This window comes from Myxocyprinus asiaticus, chromosome 11 (assembly GCF_019703515.2).
Source record: "Myxocyprinus asiaticus isolate MX2 ecotype Aquarium Trade chromosome 11, UBuf_Myxa_2, whole genome shotgun sequence".
NCBI lineage: Eukaryota > Metazoa > Chordata > Actinopteri > Cypriniformes > Catostomidae > Myxocyprinus > Myxocyprinus asiaticus.
The window spans coordinates 37,450,343-37,472,380 of NC_059354.1; the positions used below are offsets into that span (position 1 = coordinate 37,450,343).

General features: G+C 37.1%; 1 protein-coding gene across 1 annotated transcript in view; it reads left to right on the top strand.

Annotated features, from left to right (window-relative positions):
* The window catches only part of LOC127448473 (low-density lipoprotein receptor-related protein 1B-like), a 508,438-nt gene that overhangs the window by 240,635 nt on the left and 245,765 nt on the right, over window positions 1–22,038 (top strand). Inside the window, exons 4-11 of the mRNA XM_051711016.1 lie at window positions 409–537; window positions 3,190–3,447; window positions 4,834–4,996; window positions 14,347–14,569; window positions 17,442–17,628; window positions 19,129–19,272; window positions 20,684–20,920; window positions 21,107–21,287. Of these exons, the coding sequence (XP_051566976.1) occupies window positions 409–537; window positions 3,190–3,447; window positions 4,834–4,996; window positions 14,347–14,569; window positions 17,442–17,628; window positions 19,129–19,272; window positions 20,684–20,920; window positions 21,107–21,287 (1,522 nt within the window). The remainder of the gene's footprint in view (window positions 1–408; window positions 538–3,189; window positions 3,448–4,833; window positions 4,997–14,346; window positions 14,570–17,441; window positions 17,629–19,128; window positions 19,273–20,683; window positions 20,921–21,106; window positions 21,288–22,038) is intronic.

The following is a 22,038-nucleotide window of genomic DNA, read 5'->3' on the forward strand; positions in this document are numbered from 1 at the left end:
ATCTTCTGAGTATTCTGTAAGGACTGCATGTTGTACAAGATCATGAAACAGTGCTCATGCATAGACACTCTAGAACCATTTGTCCCAGTAGCAGAAATCAGGCTGCAATAGGAAGTCATTAACCGGGGATAGATTTCTCTCTTTACAGTGGTGGACCATTTCCACTGAATTTGCTCCAGACTGCTTGCAAGTCAAGCAAGACTAATCAGTAAACCACCATTGGAACATTATGCTGTGCTCCAGCCTAAACAGGCAAAGCTCTGGAGAATGGTGCGAGGCAGGGCTGGCTAGGAGATAGGTGGTGGCATAGGGAAAGCCACCGAGAGGCCACATTAAGTGGATTTTATGTATTTGGGTCATGTTTGAGCACACCTAATTTGTCATAAATGACTCTTCTTCTGTGTACAGATCATGATGAATGCACCATGTATGGGACATGTAGCCAGACCTGCATGAACACCTATGGGTCATATCGCTGCAGCTGTACAGATGGGTATAGCCTGCAGCCCAACAGGCGCTCCTGCATAGCCAAACACGGTAAGAGTGTGGTAAATTAATGACCAGAGGTCTGCATAAGCCGCTCGAAATGTAGTCATGTCCCGATATTGTTCTTTCACAAGAGTGCACCGAGATGAAGCAAGGTGGATTATTACTCTGTGTGATGGGAATGAAATTAACTTAACGCAGCAGAGCTTTGCTTTAAGCAGCCTATGAAGCTGACCTTGAATGAAGAAAAAAAAATAATAATAATAATTACGGCTTAGGTGAATGAAATGTTTCTGGGCTATGAGCTTGATGATTGAATGTTGTGTGTATTTGATATGCAATCAATGTTCTTCACACATGCATGCAGCATGCTAAACTAGGTAATAGTTAATGTTCAGTTCTAATCAGATTTTTTAGGGGTGAGTGATATGACCAAAATGTTATATCACAGGATAGTATTGTTTTTACAGTTTATATATATACAGTTGTGCTCAAAAGTTTGCATACCCTTGGAGAATTGGTAATATATGTACCATTTTTAAAGAAAACATGAGTGAGCAGGCAAAACACATTTCTGAATATGCTTGACTTTCACTAATTTACAACATATTATTGTATAAGTTCGTAAACACATATGTGTACAAGGTGTCTGTAAAACATCATCCGTAAAGCATCACATTTAAGCATTCATTTTTCTCAACATTAGAATGTTTGTTTTTTTCAAGGTCAGCTTCAAAGGCTGCTTAAAGCAATGTTGAGCAGCTCTAAGTTAATTTAATTCATATCACAGAGTAATAATTCAAGCAATATAGTACGCCTAAATAAAGTCACGGCTAAAGGCCGTTGTTAGGCACGACATGCAGCAAAGTGACTGCAACCTTTCTTTTGCCGTGACAGTATTCACAATTTAGTTCAACCCCTTGGACCTTTAAGTTCCATACTTATGTTAGATGATATACAGTTATTCCTGATATAACAGAACGCTGCTTTTCATACTTAACTAAAAACATCTGATTAACATCTTTAAAAGAGTGAATTTGAATATATTCTGAATGATAAATATTACCTGAATGTCATTCTAACATTTGACAGGGAGCAATTTAGCCACTTTGATTTGGACGCACACATTGAATAGATGTCTTGGTGACGTACCTGTGCTGTCACATATAATTACTGGCTCTTTGCAACATTTTTTGCAATTTTCCCATCAGGAAATTTCCTAGATTTCAAGGCCCATAATGTCATTTACAGGCTTACATATTTTGCTGTTGTGAACCAATCCCTGCATAAATTATTAATTTTAAGCATACAGAACTCATGAATAGAGAATGTTAGACTATGCATTATGTTTGAGGCCCTCAAAGGTTACCTTGTGCAAAGCAGTTTGTGACAGAAAAAGATGATGCATCCTTGTATATCTATTGGTATTGTGCACTGGAACCAGTTTGCACGTGTTTTGAACTGAATGTGGATTATGCCACTTTACGCCACTGTGGGAAATAGCTAGCTGGCAGCTGCATACCTTGCTTGCTGCGACAGAAGATGGGGAATTTGTCCCGCTTTTAATCAATGTGACTGCTTTCCTATGAGGAATAAACTGAATATCATTACCCATAAACTTAACTGAACTCGGTGCTCACCCACATTAATATTAATTTAGCAGAAGGAGGTTGTTGCGCTGGGATAACTATGGGGTTTCCATTAGATGTAAAAGCTCATGCATATAAATGTTTTTACATCTACACTCCCTGGCCATCTGACCGGGGGCATACAGCATATGGCGTGGCCATTAGAAAGGTGAATGTTTAATAAGACTAACTACATAAGAATATAAAAGAAAAAGGTTTTGTTGGTTTATTTTACGTATCTAGAATTAAGCACAGACGATTTAATGTTATTTTGATCTTCAAAAGTTAACTGCAACTGAAAGAGTAATGAATAATTAAATAATTAATTAAGTTATTTTTACTGGTTATTTAAATTATAAAAAAAATCATAAATTGTAACGATGCTTAAAATTAATCAAATATAATTGATTATTATTATTGTAATTATTAGTACTATTACTACTGCTGCTACTGCTACTACTATTACTACAATTACTACTACTAATACTACTACTATTACTACTACTACTACTTCTAATAATAATAATAATAATAATAATATATCAGTGAAATTTGTAGTTCTGTTATTATTTTTTCTTTGTTTTTTAACTGTATTACACAATGCACATCTTTGACATGAACACATACATAATTCCAAATGGAATTTCATGCTTTTTTTTACATGTTAAAATGCCCATTATTTATGTTTAATATATTTTGCACAATAGTAGCTTTTCAATGATTCACAGTGAAGACTGTCTGTTATATAGGATGGCCTTGCTTTGCCTCACATTATATGGTAAATGTTATATGATGGATGATCATCTTTTGTTGGCAACCTTCCAATTGAAGATTGGATGCAATACCCACTATCACTTTCAAAGTACATTGCAGACCTGAATAAGAACAGACATGTGCAGATGACTGTGGCTTTTTGAAAATGGGTTCCTCTCCTTAGAGACCTGTATCTCAATTACCACAAGCCTATATTACTGCACAAGCCTATATTATCCCATTCTATTGAAAGCATGGAATGCCAAGGAAATGCCTGGCCTCAAGCTGTCTTGTTACCATTTCCCCTGTCCATCTATTCCAGAGCCCGTTGAAAACCCTGCAGCTCTACTGATTGGTGGCATGGATAATATTGTAATCACAGCCTTAAATGGATCCCGCCTCCAAACCCTTAAACAACTGGACACAAATGGGACTCATGGCTTGGATTTCAACCATAAAGAGGAATCATTGTGCTGGGTCACATCCACAGGGTCCTCCGGACAGCTTCGTTGTGCCAGAATGAGAAAAGCCAGTGGCTTCACTAAAGAACAAGAAATAAAGATTGTGCAGAATCTCCATGGTATGGTTCCTACTAAACATACTGCCAAATGAGGATGTGTCAAATGTTGATGTTAAGTTTTCTAATAGCTTGCGTTTTATGGACCATGGTGAAAGAGCAATTCATTTCGTAGAATGCTCTAATTTACCCTAAAGTAAGGAAGTGTTTTGACAGTAATAAACTTTTTTTTTAGAAACATATATCACATATACGTTATAAATATGAGAAATAATGTATATCAATAGATGTATTATGAATACATATTAATATATTTTAAAATGTAATACACATATCATAGGATAAATAGGCATATATTTTGTATATTTGAATATTTGATTTGATTTTAATCGATGAAGTTGATAACGCTGCAAGCGTGTGACTTGCGCAGCTTCATTCTTTATAATGGGAGCGATCTAAAAGGTCATTTTTTGAACACGTAAAGAAATACTCTGACTTAAACCAGCTATTCTCTTCCTAGCAAACTTTAAAGTAGTTGACAAAAATTTAGTTCACCTACCAGAGATAAAATGTGTGCTACATATCCTGCAGTTGTTAGTACTGCGCATATCCAGCCTTCTCGCTTCACTGCTTCGCTTCCTGAACATCAGGCTCAAACGGAAGCTGTCAACTTGTGTTAATGCCCTTCTCTAAACTATTTTGAGGTGTGTCTGAAGTATGTGGTCTTTTGCTTTATATAAGATAGCGTTCCATTTGTGATCGATGTTGATGATCAACTTCAAATGATTGCTAATGTGCGCCTTTACCTAAGTACATAGCCTAATTACATCCTCCTCCCTAACAAATATAATCAAGACCATAGAGTTTGTTCTAAACATATACTATCACATGTAACAGTATTAATCGTTTTTTATTATTTATTTCATATAAGACTAGCATATCTGCATATGTTGCTACGCGCTGGTCTCACTGCTCTGTGCAAGCTGTGTGGATGCTAACAGAGCTCATCATTTATTTACCTCGACATTCATTTATGCACTGCAGACTTTCATATAAAGAACATGTTTGTGTAGTCCAACCTACAGAATGGTTCCATTAAGTATTCACTGATAGAGCCCAAATTACAAATTATTTAATAATTAGCCTATTAGTTTTTCAGTCTTAAATCAGAGAATAAGACAATGAGTTCATTCTGAGATATTAATTTTTAATAATGGCCTTTGTGACAAATAAAGCAGAGCATTTCATTCATAGCATATTTCAAGTCTTGTGCTGTGTATTAGGTGCCTCTAATGGATCCAAAGTTTATTATCTTGAAATAGTTAAATAAATGTAGCTAATATGACTGAGAGACTAATATGAGAGAGAGAGAGAGAGAGAGAGAGAGAGAGAGAGAGAGATGTCTTTATACTGTTGTATGTAAAGTGATAACATTTTCCTTTCATCCAGATGTGGATCAGTTAGCCTTTGACTGGCTCACAGGAAACTTTTACTTTGTGGATCGAGTGAGCGACAGGATATTTGTTTGCAACCAACATGGAGACACCTGTGTTACAGTGATAGACTTAGACCTGGTGAACCCTAAAGCAATCGCTTTGGATCCGCTAATGGGGTGAGTTAAAAATGCATGAGGCATGCCTTAGTATTCAAGATCTCATGTTTGAAAAGGCCTTTGATGATCTAATTGGTAATGTTGCATATATAACTAAATTTTGAGCTGCTAAACATTTTTACAAATGTGTCTTGGATGTTCTGTTGCCAGAGCTAAATATTTACTCTCCTTTTAAACAGTGTCTGCTTCCATAAATTTTCTGCAGCTCTCACAGTCAGGAGTGTCATTAGTATTCCGCCATGTATCTAGCATTCCATGGTCTTGAACGCCCTTGCAGAAATTGTGCTTTACAGGAGTTTTGTTTTGCTTTGACACCACAAAGCAGCAGTTGAAACAAGGGGGTGGTGGAGCCCTCACATCAGCATGGTGATTGTGGAAAAATTTCAGGAGAAATCAGTAGAGGAACACAAAGAGTCCTCAAAAGAGAGAAGGGCAGCATGATTATTCTAGATATTAGCTGTTAAAAGGAGCACTGTGGTAATATTCCCGGCGAGCTTAGAATAGGAATTCAGCCGAGAGTCAGTCCCATTTATTCATGAGAGTACAAGGACAGGCAGAGCACACTGTTCCAGGCTTTTTAATGAGACGCCTTGTGCCTAGTGAACCTAAATTGTAGCGCGGGTGTTCAGCAGGACTAAAGACTGCAGGGAGGGCACATGCCATCAAATCCCACTCCGTTCTTCAATGCATGGTTGTCATCCTTTTGTTTTTGTGCTATGACTCTGGCAAAAGCGAAATCCTGACAAGCCTGAAGGAAAGCATCTTTAAAATAACTGACAACCGATTTTCTCTTTAAGTCCAAAAGACACCTTCTGAGATCACGCAAAAATGTTCGGGAGAGTTTGAATGGAAAGCACAGAGTGTGTTGTCTTTTTATGGGTGTATAATAAAAGTAAAATGGTTCATGGTAATCGGTTGTGCCGATTCTAAATGAACTAATTAACAACAACAATAATAATAATAAAAAAAATTGCAAACCTTGTCAAACATTTAAGGCAGATGCTATTTGCACCCTGGTGCAAATAATGGTATATGCTGTTTACACCCCAGTGCAAATAGTGGCAGATATTATTTGCACCCCAACCCCAGTGCAAATAATAGTAGATATGGTACAACAGGGCTAAAGGCACCCTTTAAGGAAATTTTATTTTTTTCTGGTCACAAAATACGTATATCAAGGTAAAAAAAAACAGATTTATTTTTATTGAAAATTGATGGAGCAAGCTAATTTGTCTGAAAAGTAATAATAACGAAAGGTTGTTTCATTTAAAATTCAGTTTAAAAAAGAGGTGGTGAGGGATCGTTTTACCCCATACTTGAGGTAAAAGGCTCCCTCACAAAGGCCCCTAGGGGGTTTAAAGTGATATCGTGTAGATACTGGGACAATAGTTATAGTGCAAATTTTGTCAACTAATGCAAATAATTTTGAGACAGCAAGATGCTTTTTTGAGTAACAAATTAAGATGATGCTTACTCAAAATAACTACATAATAAGTCAACCATTTCCTGTTAATTTCAAACACATTTGGCATTTTATTACATCTCAAGTATTCTGTAAATAAACTAATCTCTATTATGATTGGATTGGAGTCAATGTGAGCACACTTTGAAAATTTTCGTAACATCATAACATTTATATAACACAAATCTATTCCCCCCACTTAAGAAAAACAATGTGTTTAATAGGGGCCTTTAGCCCCAGCAACAGGCACTTATTGGACAGTTATTGAAAAAGGTTTGATTTAATGACAAAACTGAAAATGATAAATTAGTATTTTGTCTCAAACAATTTTTTTTTTTTTTTTTTTTTAATTTCAGGGATTTTCATTAGCTACATAAATTTGCAACATTAAAAAAAAATAAAAAAAATAAAATTGCCTCAAAGTCAACCTTTAGACACCACACTCAAAAATATCCTGGATCACTAAAATTTTGCAGTGCATAGTGACAAACAGGTGTTTAGAAAAGTATTGTGGTAGTTTTTGTTGTTATTTAGTGTTTTGGGAGAAAATAAAATCAGTGGAGCCTTTTACCCCGCTGAGCCTTTAGCCTCATTGTACCATACTAATTGCACCCGGTGCACATAGTGCCAGATGCAATTTGCACCCTGGTGCAAATAATGATATATGCTATTTACACCCAGTGCAAATAGTGGCAAATATTATTTTCACCCCAACACTAGTGCAAATAATGGTAGATACTAATAGCACCCTGGTGGAAATTGTGTCAGATACTATTTGCACCCATATTTAAATATTAAAATACACTGCATGCCCAATTATTAGGCAAGTGAGTATTCTGATCTTATCATTATTTCCATGCACATTTTCCAACTCCAAACCATATAAACTTGAATGCTTATTGGATTCAATCATTTTCAGGTGGTATGTATTTGTGCAATGAGGGAGGGTGTGGCGAAAGTGACTAACACCTTATTGCAAGGTGTGCGTAATTATTAGGTAGCTTCATTACCTCAGGTAAAATGGTCCAAAAAAGAGATTTAACTGACACTGAAAAGTCAAATATTGTAAAATGCCTTTCAGACGGATGCAACACTCTTGAAATAGCTAAACTATTGAGGCGTGACCACCGGACAATCAAACACTTTGTTGCAAATAGTCAACTGGGGTGCAAAAAATGCATGGAGAAGAAAAAGCGCAAATTAATTGCAAAAGACTTGAGAAAAATTAAACATGAAGCTACCAGGAACCCATTATCCTCCAATGCTACCATATTCCAGAACTGCAACCTACCTGGAGTGTCCAGAAGTACAAGGTGCCAAGTGCTCAGAGACATGGCCAAGGTCAAGAAGGCTGAAACACGACCACCACTGAATATATTCACAAGCTGAAATGTCAAGATTGGGCGAAGAAATACATGAAGACAGATTTTCAAAGGTTTTATGGACAGATGAAATGAGAGTGACTCTTGATGGACCAGATGGATGGGCCCGTGGCTGGATCACTAATGGACACAGGGCACCACTTCGAGTCAGGTGCCAGCAAGGTGGAGGAGGGGGTACTGGTATGGGCTGCTATCATTAAGGATGAAGTAGTTGGATCTTTTCGAGTTGATGATGGACTGAAACTGAACTCTCAAACCTACTGCCAGTTTCTGGAATGTACTTTCTTCAAGCAGTGGTACAGGAAGAAGTCCTCAACATTCAAGAAGGCCATGATCTTTATGCAGGACAATGCTCCATCACATGCATCCAAGTACTTCACTGCTTGGCTAGCCAGCAAGGGCCTCAAAGATGCCCAAATAATGACTTGACCCCCTTCCTCACCTGACTTAAATCCTACTGAGAACTTGTGGGCCCTTCTCAAATGTGAGATTTACAGTGAGGGAAGACAGTACACCTGTTTGAACAGCATTTGGGAGGCTGTGGTTGCTGCTTCAGTGAAAGTTGAGCGTGAACAGATCAAGAAACTGACAGACTCCATGGATGGAAGGTTCATGGCAGTTACTGAAAAGAAGAGTGGCTACATTGGTCACTGAATATTTTTGAAAGGCCAAAAATGTTATTTAATTGTCATTTTGTGTTACTTATTTGTTGCACCTACTCTAAAATTTAAGAATAAACAATTGAGGTGGGAGAAATTATTTTTGTAATTTAGTTGCCTAATAATTGTGCACACTTATATATTCCCCTGAGAAGGACAAAACTCACTTTTTCTTTAAACATTCAGGTTTGAGGTTCAATAACATTTTGGATTGACTGAGAGCATTGTGTTTGTTCAACAATAAAATTAATCCTGAGGAATACAATTTGCCTAATAATTGGGCACGCAGTGTTCAGTATGGGCATCACTGCAGTACGTTTGTTGTGTTTATTTAGAGTCCTACAGACACGCTATATTAACCCCTACCCCTAAACCTAACCTTAACCTTACCTTAGAAAAAATTAACCTTGGTTTTACTACAGTAACCATGGCTTTACGTGGGAACGAGTGCGATCGACAGACCCCGCCTCCGGATCAAATCCTTCTTTGCACTCCCCGACATTCACCGTGACCAAATCACTGCGATGAAATTAACATTTATATTAATTTTTATGTAGCATTTTAAGTAGTATTAAAGGAAATTTTAAGAGTGGAAACAGGAAATCAGATAGGAAATAGAGTGGAACAAAAAGCGGATTCGAACCGCGGTCGCAACAGTACACATTCACACACAGTCTTTACACCCCACTCCACTGCAGCAACATCTATTGGTTAGTCTGTCGCATATTTCTGTGGTTCCACCAGACTATTGGGGTGCAAAGAGCTGCCCTGTGTGGCAGATGCTATTTACATCTGCCACACAGGGTGCAAATAGACACTCCGAAAATGTAATTGCTAATTTAAATAAACATGACGCTTTGAGTACAAGATTCAACTGCCGGTCAAAAGTATAGACACAGTTATACTTTATTATTACTAATTTTCACATTTTCTAACAAAAGTAACAATCAAAACTGTGAAATAAAATTATTGGAATTATGTTAATTATGTATTTACCAACAAATGTTAAATAATAATAATAATAAAAAAAAATCTTACATTTTTGCTTCTACAGAGTAGCCCATGCTGGGCACTTTTTTTCTGCCTTTCACTATCTGATCCAGCTCATCGATTTAAAAAAAAATAAAAGTAAATAAATAAATAAATAAATATTTTGCTACACTAATTTAAACATTTAATCATATGCCTTTAGATCAAACAGTTTTTAAGATCATAAAAAGCATAAATTCAGTCAACTATGTCCAAACTTTTGACTTGTACTGTGATAAACCTAGATGTACAAAGTGCATGAAAAAAGGAGAAGGAAAAGGAAATGGAAACTTTTCAGATGTATGTCCCAAAGTAATGCTTACCTACATACAGAATTGCCATTTTCAGATGTAGCAGTGTTGAACTCTGTGAGGCTGTCAGTGTGCTGTACATGCACTATGCCTTTTGGAACATATGCCTCTGGTTTGAGCTTCTATTCTTGGGCTTGCATATGTTTTTGAAAGATCCCGTTATTCACCTTACAGTGCAGACCTTAAGCAGAAAATCCTGTTAAGGAAAAATCTCAGAGTTGGCCCTTTTTACCCTTATCAAACAAGCTCAACACAGTTCCTCCTCCATTCACTGGGAATTGCCTTTTTTGTGTCCTTTTATAGACCTTTATGAGCATAGATAATTTTTACCAACTTAAATGCTTACTTCTATAACATGGTATTTATCAGGACAATTGAGTTTACATGAACACAACCCACAGGGATTTCTCTCACAAGATTTTTACATGCCCTTCAGTGCACACTAGCTGAGGGCTCGAGATGTGGGAGGAACACTGGTTAACCCTCCAGGCTCCATGTAAACTAAGTGCAATTTACTAAATTACTTATCCGTTATGCTTTCTCTGGTTGCCCTCCTCTAATTGGCGAGATGAGATTTGAGCTGCATGTATTTGCGGGAGGCTGAGAGAGGAGGCCTGGAGCAATGGAGTGAAAACAAAAGAAATTGGGGCGGTTTGTGATAGTGGCTTAACATGAGGCGCAGTGGTTATGGAGAGTTCACGAAACCTTCACTGTTTGGTGTGTGTGTGTTTTTTTTTTTTTTAATGTTTTCCCTGCCCTATTTATTTTTTGGTATATTTTTGTGTATATTTTCTTGCTTGTGTACATAGAAAGCTTTCCTCCTCTTTTTTGCATTTGAAGAACGTTTTATGTACAATGTAGCTTTCAAATTTGAAACAAAAATCCCAAAAAGGAAATATGGGTGAACTTGGTTTAACCTCATTTTTCAAAGTGACTAAATAATTCATCCAGAAATGAAAAGTCTGTCATCATTTACTAACCTTCTTTTTGTTCCAAACCTATATGACTTTCTTATTTTCTTGGAACTCAAAAGTAGATGTTAGGCAGAATGTTATCCTCACTCACCATTCACTTTTAATCCATGAAAAAAAATATGAAGTGAATGGTGACTGAGGCTAACATTTTGCCTGTGTTTCATGGAAGAAAGTAAGTCATAGGGGTTTGGAACAACATGAGGGTTAGTAAACGATGAGAGCATTTTCCTTTCTGGGTGAACTATCCCTTAAAATTTCCATAATCTTTTTGAAAAGCTATGAGAACAATGTTTTACCATAGACAGTGGAGAGGGTGAAACTTGGATTTGATTTAGAACAAAATGAAAAAAGAGCTTTGTGCGGATCTTTGTATAAACACTATTTCCTCCCCTCTTGCTTGGTAATCTGTCTTCCCCAAAGAAAGGGAGGTATTTTCTGCTCAGTTATTCTCTACTGTAATGAAACTCCCCAGCGGTCTGTGCTTGGGTTCGACCATTGTGTCACCTTGCAGTGATTACTTAAAGCCAGGGTCTAAAGCAGTAGATAATATGTATGACTGGGTCAAATTTGTTTCTATTGTGTTTTGAGGTGGTTGGTGAATATAATGTGTTGGCCTGGGCTTATTGAGTTTATCAAACAAATAAAGTATTGCAGATTTATCATTCTGCAGTCATTGTGATTGTGGTCCTTTGGCCACAAGAATATCTTTGGTGAACTGGTCTCATCTGTTTTGTTTTTATCTTATTTTTATTAGATTCAGATGCAAAATTATATACACATTACAGTGAACAGTGGTGAGAAAAAATACACGTGTGCTTGCCTCAAACAATCACGATCAAAGCAGAGCGTAGAGGAATGGGAGTATATAGCATATTTACAAGTTACAGAACTATATGATTTTTTTGTTTTATCATATTCAGTTCTTAGGTGGTCTTCTCATAAACCACTATAATCGTCAGTGTGTTTTGCTCATAGGTGATATTTCAGATGTGTTAGGCTGATATGTCAGTAAATACAAAATGGATAGTTCCCACTGAATTGTGATTAGATGAGCATGCTCAAAACTGTTTTAAAATGCAGAAGAAAAAAAAAAACAACACCTATGACTGCACATGCTACAGTATATTAATGCACCAAATTGTTCCATTGCTTTCTAACTGTTAACAGCCTACATTTAGGGTAATGAACTATCTTACTTGGCTGAAGAATTGAAGGTGCCTAAACCTATGGAACTCTATGCAAACTCTAGGCTAAAAGAACCAACCCACCCAGAGTTTAAATGGGGATGAGAGGATAATACTGTGGATTGCTGTGTCAGGGCTTTAATAGGGCATATCCTGCAGCAGAAAGAAGACATTGAACTTGCAGATACCTTATCAGCTTTTATCATTCTGTGTGCCATTTTATTTTGGTGTTATATTTGACATCAATATTTTGATTCAGCAGCGCAAAGGTGCTGTAAAGGAGTGCATGCTTAAAGAGAACGAGAGAGAGAGAGAGAGAGAGAGAGAGATCCTCTGGCTGACAGTAATGAGTCTTCAGCCATAGCAGAAGTTAAAAGGCCACCAAATCACTGCGTTGTATTTTAGTTACATGGATCAAGTACATCATTGCCCTTTGTCAAAGGTGAAATCCATTTTTGCCTTTTTTTTTAAGTTGTAATAGTTATTCTGATATAAAATGATTACACAGACGTAAATACTGCTTTGTGGAGGGGTTAAAGTCGCTCTAATATTTAGAGATATTTAATGTTAGTAGATTAGAAATAGATACTGTAACATAAAGGGGCATGTTTCTGTGTTCCATCTGCACAGTTTTGTAATTGTTATCTTGCTACACATGGAGAAAGGCATCTTTGGCTTTTGCGCCAAACCTCACTGTGCGTTTCAGCATCTATGCATTTATAATGCTGTCAAGTTAAATCAGTTCAGCTTTCAAAAGTGGCTCTCCAAATCACTGTGTTTTATTCCTGCCCTTCCACTTTGTGTCCGGTGTGAATGACCCTTAAGATAATGTTATAAAACTGTTAGTCTAATTTTTGGTATGAATTGTTCTTTTCTATCAATATAGGATCACTATCTGTGAACTGAATCTGAAAAAAATCAAGATGATGAACAGTTGAAAAATACACTTTGTACGTGCGACATGAGCCAATTCGTTTTTATTGTTGGCATGCTGGAAGGCAACGCTGATACAATGTTCAATGATTTTTTTTCACATTCAAAAAAACAAATGATTGCCCAGATGGAGGAGGGTCAAGTAGCAGAACCCTTAGGTAGAGGGAAATGTTTTTTATTTAAACCTTTTACTGATATTCCAATCAGCTACTGTAAAAGTCAGACTTTGAAACATTTAATGAGTTTTGCAACTTCAGTCCCAAAGAGACAAATGAAATTACTTACAAGGAAAGGTTGATTCCGTGCTGTGAAGAATTCAGGAGAAAAACAAAATGTGAGATGGATCTTTGATCTTTACGGTGAGGTTTTTTAATGTCCTCTATGTTTTATGTTTGCTTCTCTGGAGCAATTAAGCACTGGTGGCTTCGTGCGAACTCTTTACTTGTTACATTCCTCATTTGAATAACTAATTAAATTATGTTTGCAGTATCAGCCAGTAGACATCTGCTGTTGTTAGAGCTTGAAAACTCAGTCAGTATAATAACACTTTGTATTTGCTGCTAGATTTTTGTAGTTGTTCAACTCTTGGTCATCTACCTTAATATTTAATTGAAATAACAAAAGGGCAAAAAAGGGAACCTTCATTGAATTGCTCTATGAGCAAGGCCACTGTAATTGAAATACTTCAAAGGAGGTTGTCACTTGATAAATGCATTTATGCATGTCACTAATGAGATCTTGTTTTAATTGGCAACATGTTCTCTGCATGGAAAGAAAAAGATTAAATGTCAAGGGAACAGCTCATGAGATTCTTTTGTATTTCATATCACAGTAAGGTGTACTTTCAACAACTGTACTTTTAGCTATTACCATTGCACCCTTGCTGTGAACTAGGCATCTAACCACAGGTTGCTTCAAGGGAACTATTGCTGTAATTGCTATAATGTAATGCACTTTGCGAAAAAGCATCAGCAGAATGACAACTTTCTATGCTTGTATTCAACACATACATATAAACATAAACATGGTATTGAACATATACTGTATATAGTTAAACAATTGATGGAAAATAAAAACAATTGATGTATTACAAATGTATTAACAATGTTAAGTGCATTGATTACAATTGGAAACAAACATGGGTCAAATACAACACACATATGCATTCTAGGGATAGTAATGCAAACTCTATATTTTAACTAAATGACTTGTCATTTTGGAAAATGAGAGACCCAGTCTCCATTTATTTTAATTTTGTGGAAATAGCAGACAAGATATTTCTAAATGAGAGAAAAACTTATGTAGGTTTGGAACAACATGAGGGTGTGTAACTGATGACATAATTTTCATTTTTGGGTGAACTATTCTTTGTATGACTTTATGGAAATTACACTTTCCTTTGCCAATCCGTTGCAGGATGCTCTTCTTTACCGACTATGGGAATGTAGCCAAACTGGAACGCTGCAACATGGATGGCATGGACAGAATTCGGCTTGTGGATTATAAGGTTGAGTGGCCAACTGCAGTTGCACTGGACCTGGTGAAGAAGTTGGTGTACTGGGCTGATGCATATCTGGATTACATTGAGATGGTGGATTACAATGGCAAAAACAGACACACTATCATCCAGGGATATCAAGTGAGTGCATTTTCAATACACACTTGGCTTTTTTATATTTGTTACGACGTTTTACTGTATGTGGGTGAATTAAAAGATGTAGTTGCTATGTAGCAAATTATCATAAATAGGGTTACCAATCCCAGTATTACTAATACTCAGAAAAGTGTTTAGTTTAGTTATGTAGAAAACAACAATGTGAAGAAATTGTGAATTTACACATGCAGTTACTTGGTATATGCATACTTACTAAGAACATGAGCAGCTGTCTGTCTGATACAAAGCCTTGCTCTAATTATCTTTTCTAGGGAAAGACTGGTAATGGCATTTATGCCCAGAAGCTACCGTACCTTTGTTGCTTTGTCTGTGTTTTGATTTCTCAAATTCATTCCTAGGATTTAGTAGTCTAAATTAATACACAGTTTAGATTAGTTTCTTCTGAAACAAATCCACCAATTAGAATATTTTACCTAAAGTGCAGTTATGAGGGCGGTAATTAGGGATCATTGTTATTCTAAAGTAGACCTCAACTAAACAACCCAAAGTTCTTCTCGATGTTGGAAAGTGTGGAAGGCCATATACATAGAGAAATGGATCATCATGTGCGTGCATGTGTGCAGTTTAATGGTGTTCATAAATGCAAGCTGCATCATATTAAGAGGTTGCTAACATATTTAATTTCCATGGCAAATTAAGGTGAGGTTCTGCTGTGCCTGAAAACTGTACCTCAACCCCCCCCCCCCCCCTTTTTTTTTTTTTTTTTTTTTTAACTGGTTCCTTATTATGTGATGACACCTTCCTATTTAGGCACCCTTCCAAGTGAACCTTCATTGTAATTCAAAGCATGAATTCATAGCTCTCTCTCTCTCTCTCTCTCTCTCTCACACACACACACACATTTGTGCAGCTATCATTATGAGGACTCTCCATAGACATAATTATTTTTATACTGTACAAACTATAGATTCTATCCCCTAACCCTAACCCTACCCCTTAACCTAACCCTCACAAAAAACTTTCTGCATTTTTACTTTTTCAATAAAACATAATTTAGTATGTGTGGTTTTTTTATTTTTTTAAGTATTTGAATTATGGGGACACTAGAAATGTCCTCCATAAACAACATTTATAGCATAATACCCTTGTAATTACCAGTTTGTAACCTAAAAAAAAAGTCCTTGTAAACCACTTAAACCTGCCCACACATTCACACACACACACACACACACACACACACACCCACACACACACACACACAAACCCATAGCATTGTACTCACCTGTATTTGATGATATACACTGTAAACCATTTGATTTGACATACAGTGGCCCCACAAAGGATTTGGAAACCTAAAGGAATGTTCTTGGTTCAATACAAGTAAAGCTCATTCTACATCATTTGTGGCATAATGTTGATAACCACAAAATGATAATAATAAAAATAAAAAAAAGTTAATTTGGAAAAAATAAAAAAAATCCAGTAACATTAAGACACTTACAGTGGTAGTGAAAAAGGCCAGTATCTGCAAAATGCATAAATGTGAAAAATAATTAATACATTTTTAATTTAGCTTAAGTGTCCAAATACTTTTTGGAGCAAGTCTACTTTGCTGTGGTGGAATGGTTAAGTACTTTTAACTTTTATACACTATCTTGGATTCAGTGCTACCTCTTGAGCAATGGAAAGAGTTTGTCTCATTTGTGACATTGTTTGTCTCCTTTATGTTTTAGGTTAAGTGCAGTACATTTTAGTGTGCATGTGTTTGTGGACAGAGTTTAGTGGTTCCTTTCTGCTCCTGTCACATAGGCGTCATATAACATGTACACTAGAGTCAAGAGCATACAATCGAAGTGTCCCCAGAGGAATATGTGCACTCTGGATGACCCTGCCTGAAGTTCTGAATGCATACCAACAGGATTAAGTTACATTCAGCCCTGCCAATAAATAAATAAATAGAACCAGCCAGTTTGCTGGTTTTAGATTATTTTGCTGGTCTCCCAACCTGGCCAAGCTGGTTTTCAACAGGTCTAGCTAGTCTGCCAGCCTGGCTGTTTTTTTTTTTAGCAAGTCAGTTCACTCGGGATCCATCTTTGTAACTTTCACAGGCAGGCTGGGCAGCTATTTTGTATGTAAAAAAGCGGGACTTCCTATCCTACATCCATTGGCCATTGGGCGCTCCAATTTTTCCCATTCATTTTAATAGAAGTGGCCCATCTCTGCTAAATAGTCTCTGGATGGCTAAGCAGGCATTTAGCTGTTCTAGCTGGTCATCCAGCTGACAAGTGCTCAAATCCATCAAAACAGACTAGCCTAACAGCTTAGCATGGCTGGCTGAATAAATAAATAAATAAACCTAGTTTGAGCTGGTTTGTTTGTCTTAGCCGGTCTCCCTGCCTGGTCTGTTTTCTGGTTTTAGAGGGGCTTTGGGCACTTGGCAGCAGGCTGGAAGTTCTGGTAGACCAGCTAAAAAATAAAATAAAATAAAAAAACAGCTAGAGAGAAGATATCATCTTAAACCAACTAAGACCAGCGAACCAGTTGAACCAATCCCCCCCCCCCAGCAGTGAGGTTTCAGTCCAGAAATCTGTGCTACCCTTTTAGTATTAAAGGTTTTTTTTATTACCAGTTTTACATTTGTAACTACTAGGTAAGTCAAAGTGATTTAAGCCAGAACATAGTAGGTTGGTGCCAGGTTGAATTAGAGCTATTAACAGCTTTTGTTAATGGCTAATTTGATTGTTGAAAACACAAGTAGATACCAGAATGTAATCTGAATGTAATCAGAAATCTGTAGTGTTCTGCTTTCTGTTGGGCATGCAAGGTGATTGTACCTAGCTAAATAGCTTCTCAGCCTTCTAATTAACCTGAAGTAGTCAATGTCACTTTTTTCTAGGTGGCCCACCTGCATGGATTAACTGTCTTTGAGGACTACTTGTATGCAACTCGCTCGGAACCCTCCAGTGAAGCATTTGTAGACATCTTGCGGATAAATCGGTTTAATGTCACAGACCCGGAGACTCTAACCAGCGTAGGAAATGCGAAAACAATACGGGTTTATCACAAGCTCAGTCAACCAAAAGGTAAAGTGTACGTTAGGCTGATTTGAATTGCTTGTTTATACCTAACAACATGTCTAGGTATCCAATTTCATTCTGCTTCTTATGCATCACTCTTTGTAGCTACGTATCTTATCCTTAGTCTTATATGTCTTATTATAAGATGTTAACAATGTTTACATTTACAATATCAAACAGTCAATAGGCTGCTTCAGGTCTAAGTTGTGCAATTCATTGAATGCAGACTATACATGAAATAGTGCAGTTCCTGAAAAAAACAAACAAACAAAAAACAGTGCTTGCAAGACAGCATTAGAATAGTACATGGATAGCTTAGGTTTTAGGCTTTGGTTCTGTGTAAATGGAATGCTACATAAGAGCCGCTTTGAACTTATTATGATAAACACTGTTTTCACCTTGCTGCAAACAAGAATAAGGACATAAAGATGGCAATAAATAGTTCAACAAAGAACAAAAAAAAAAAAAGCACACCAAAGGCTGAGATTATCTACAAAAGAACTATGAATGGAGTCTGTGCGCAGACTAATTTACCAGGATAATTTACCCGAGGGGGCATTTGAAATTTCGAAGGGGGCACAGATTTGCCACTTTACCATAAGATTTAACATTACTGAAAATTATGTTTCACCCCTCTATCCATTTATCAGCCTAAATAATGTTTAAGACAGCTTCACTTATATTGATTAACAAAACACAGCAAAAGGTAGTAAACCGCTGTACTCACAATTTGGACAATTGAATGCACCGAGTGCTGGTGTTAAATCTTGAGGACCACATCTCTCCACTTATGCTTGCACTTTTTAGTTACATCATTTACATCATTCATTCATCCTTAAATCCAATTTCTTCAATCCATTTCCTTCTTTTAGCCTTTGAGCCTCTGAGCTCTGACTTAATTACATAGCAGAAAATATTTTTCTAATTAAGAAGAGAGCAGTCAATTGGCCAGACAGCATAACTCCTGTCCCCACCTTCCACCTGAAATGTTCAATTACTCACTACAAATAGTTTAAGGATTAATTTGCTTTAATTTATTTTACAATTTAGTTAAATATTTAGGCTTGCAAAAAAGTAAAACACATTTAAAAGATAATAACTAAACAAATACAACATTTTGACAGAGGGGGCACAGTGGTCTGGCTGAGGGGGCCAACCCTGTCTGTGCATATGGTAAGCAGTTTGGCTGAAACCCTAGCTATAATGTTCAAGGGAAAAATCAATTAAGTTTTGACTTGCAAGCACTGTTATAAAATCTTTGCAGTGATTTAACAAGTAGGACTTGTATATTTGTTGGACAAAAATCAAAGACCTAACTGTATTCAACCCAAAAATTAGAGGGGAATGATAGTTTGATAAACATTTTCTAACCCTAACCCCTAACCCTAACCTGACTGGTTGATAGGAATGTTGTGCCAAGACAAAAATATATTGATCCAGGAACACTTTAAGAATGAATTTAAGAATGTGTTGACCGTGTATGTGACACTAGTGTCCTTTTCTCAGTCAAGGGCCATGCGTGTGAGATCGACCCTTATGGGAAGGCAGGAGGATGCACGCACATCTGCCTTCTCAGTGGGAGCTACAAATCCCGGAGTTGCCGCTGTCGCACCGGATTCACTCTTGGAAGTGATGGCCAGTCCTGCAAAAGTCAGTCCACCTCACAACTTTTGACAGTCACTTTTTCTGGGGGTGTTGAAAGTTGCTCTACAGGGTTCCTATGGTTATGGAAAACCAGGGGATATTAAGAAATTTTAAAATTGAGATTTCCAGCCCTGGAAAAGACATGGAAATAAGTAAAATATGGAGTAGTCATTGAAATTTCCTATATGAAATATACATTTTTTCTAGTTTTGCTCTGCTCTTAATGTTTTATTGACTAGATATTGCTCTTTATGAGGTGCTTATACAGAGTAAAACATGCTTGCAAGCCTGGATCATAACATTAGTTTACTAATGCAGGCTCTTTTTTTGGAGAGTTTGTACACATAGCAAACAATGTCATTAAATGCTTATTCACAATAGATGGACCAACAAATAGGTTTCAGTGCAAGATATCTTTGTAAAGTGATTTATTAAACATCCTTGTCCAGTAATCATGAAAAACTGGAAGGTCACTCTCTCTCTCGCTACAGTATGTTCACAGTCTTGTCTTCCTTTTTATGTTACTTTACATGAGATGAGAAGCTCTGCTAATTGACTCTGGTTGGCTTCATCCAATAGTCTCCTTATTGTTTGATATTTAGGTCTCAAAGCACTAAATTTTCTTCAAGGTATTGGAGCTCTACCTCTCAGAATGATAAATTGAAGTGATGCTTGTGTGGTCTCACCCTCACTGGTTTCATCTCACGAGAAAGGCTGACGTTGAGCCGAGGTTCCTCTCTTTACCCATTATCTTCTCCCATTGGCCTGCTGCACAACAGACAGTCTATACTGCCCTTTGTGTTATTCCCTATGTGATGAGAGGCTAATTTCTAAGAGCTTGGATCAAGCCCATGGATAACCTCTGCTTTTGTTGTGCTATTTTGTTAATCTGACAACAGGAGATTTATTGTTTAAACAGAGTCCCAATTAACAAAAATATCATTGCTGGAGCCTGACAAATGAATCCTCTCAATCAAGATAATTTTTGCCTGAGGATGCTAAGTGGGGCTGATTGCTTCATTCATTTTTCTAACTCAGTGAGTTTGCCTTTGTTGATTGCCAGTATCTGGCTTTGTAGACCTTTACATAACTGATTATTGAGGCCAAGTACCATAACATATACACTACATTGCCAAATTATGCAGACACCCCTTTCTAATTAATGGGTTTGGCTATTTCAGCTACAGCAGTTAATAAAAGGGGCATGAAATCAAGAATACAGCCATGAAATCTTCTTCGACAAAAGCATGAACCAACCCCCTTTTAAAACCCATGAGTTTGAGAGTGAACATTCAGTAAGCACATATATGTGGTGTTTGGGTATTCACATACTTTTGGATGTAAAATGTAGCATAGAAGAACTTGTAGTGCACTTGTGAAGTATTTTTGTTAACACTTTTTTTCTGTACTTCCACAGAACCCAAGAATGATCTTTTCCTTTTCTATGGAAAGGGGCGACCTGGGATAATTCATGGTCTGGACATGAATGTGAAGTCTAGCAATGAGCACATGGTTCCAATTGAGGACTTGGTGAATCCAAGAGCTCTTGACTATCATGCTGAAACTGGAAACATATACTTCGCTGACACTACAAGTTTTTTGATAGGGCGGCAGAAAGTTGATGGAAGCAATCGAGAGACAATTTTGAAAGATGGTGATTATCAAAGGATTTGTACTCAATCACACACAGTCATTCTTTTGTATTCTATTGTATTGAAATTGTATTTGTATTCAGATACAATACAATCTTACAATGTTATCTAACCCGAACTGGCTGGTAAATTGGTAGATAATGGCGTGCTTTTCAATTTATTCAATTTAATTTTGTGTGCTCATGCAGATCTTGATAATGTGGAGGGTATTTCAGTGGATTGGATTGGGAATAATCTGTACTGGACAAATGATGGCTACAGAAAAACCATCAGCGTGGCAAGGTTGGAGAGGGCAACAGAAACCAGGAAGACTCTTTTGGAGGGAGACATGTCTCACCCCAGAGCTATCGTGGTGGATCCTCTCAATAGGTACAGTAGAAGCAATGACCTTAAGCATTATTTGGGGTATTGATTTTGTATCATGCTGTGATTTGAAATGCATATATCAACATTCGTACAAAATTAGTCAGCAGTTGTACTTGTGTTTTGTGTGAAAGTCAATAAAACGCACAGGTGCTGTAGCGCCTCTAGTGTTAATTTCACCAGGGAACTGCGGCGAAACATAGAAAGCAGCACGTAAAACTCAGTTTACAAAAAAGTTATAAACTCAGCAAAAAAAGAAACATCCCTTTTTCAGGACATTGTATTTTAAAGATAATTTAGTAAAAATCCAAATAACTTTACAGATCTTTATTGTAAAGGGTTTAAACAATGTTTTCCATGCTTGTTCAATGAACCATAAACAATTAATGAACATGCACCTGTGGAACGGTCGTTAAGACACTAACAGCTTACATACGGTAGGCAATTAAGGTCACAGTTATAAAAACTTATGACACTAAAGAAACCTTTCTACTGACTCTGAAAAACACCAAAAGAAAGATGCCCAGAGTCCCTGCTCACCTGCGTGAACGTGCCTTAGGCATGCTGCATGGAGGCATGAGGACTGCAGATGTGGCCAGGGCAATAAATTGCAATGTCTGTACTGTGAGACGCCTAAGACAGCGCTAAAGTGAGACAGGAAGGACAGCTGATCGTCCTCGCAGTGGCAGACCACATGTAACAACACCTGCACAGGATCGGTACATCCGAATATCACACCTGCGGGACAGGTACAGGA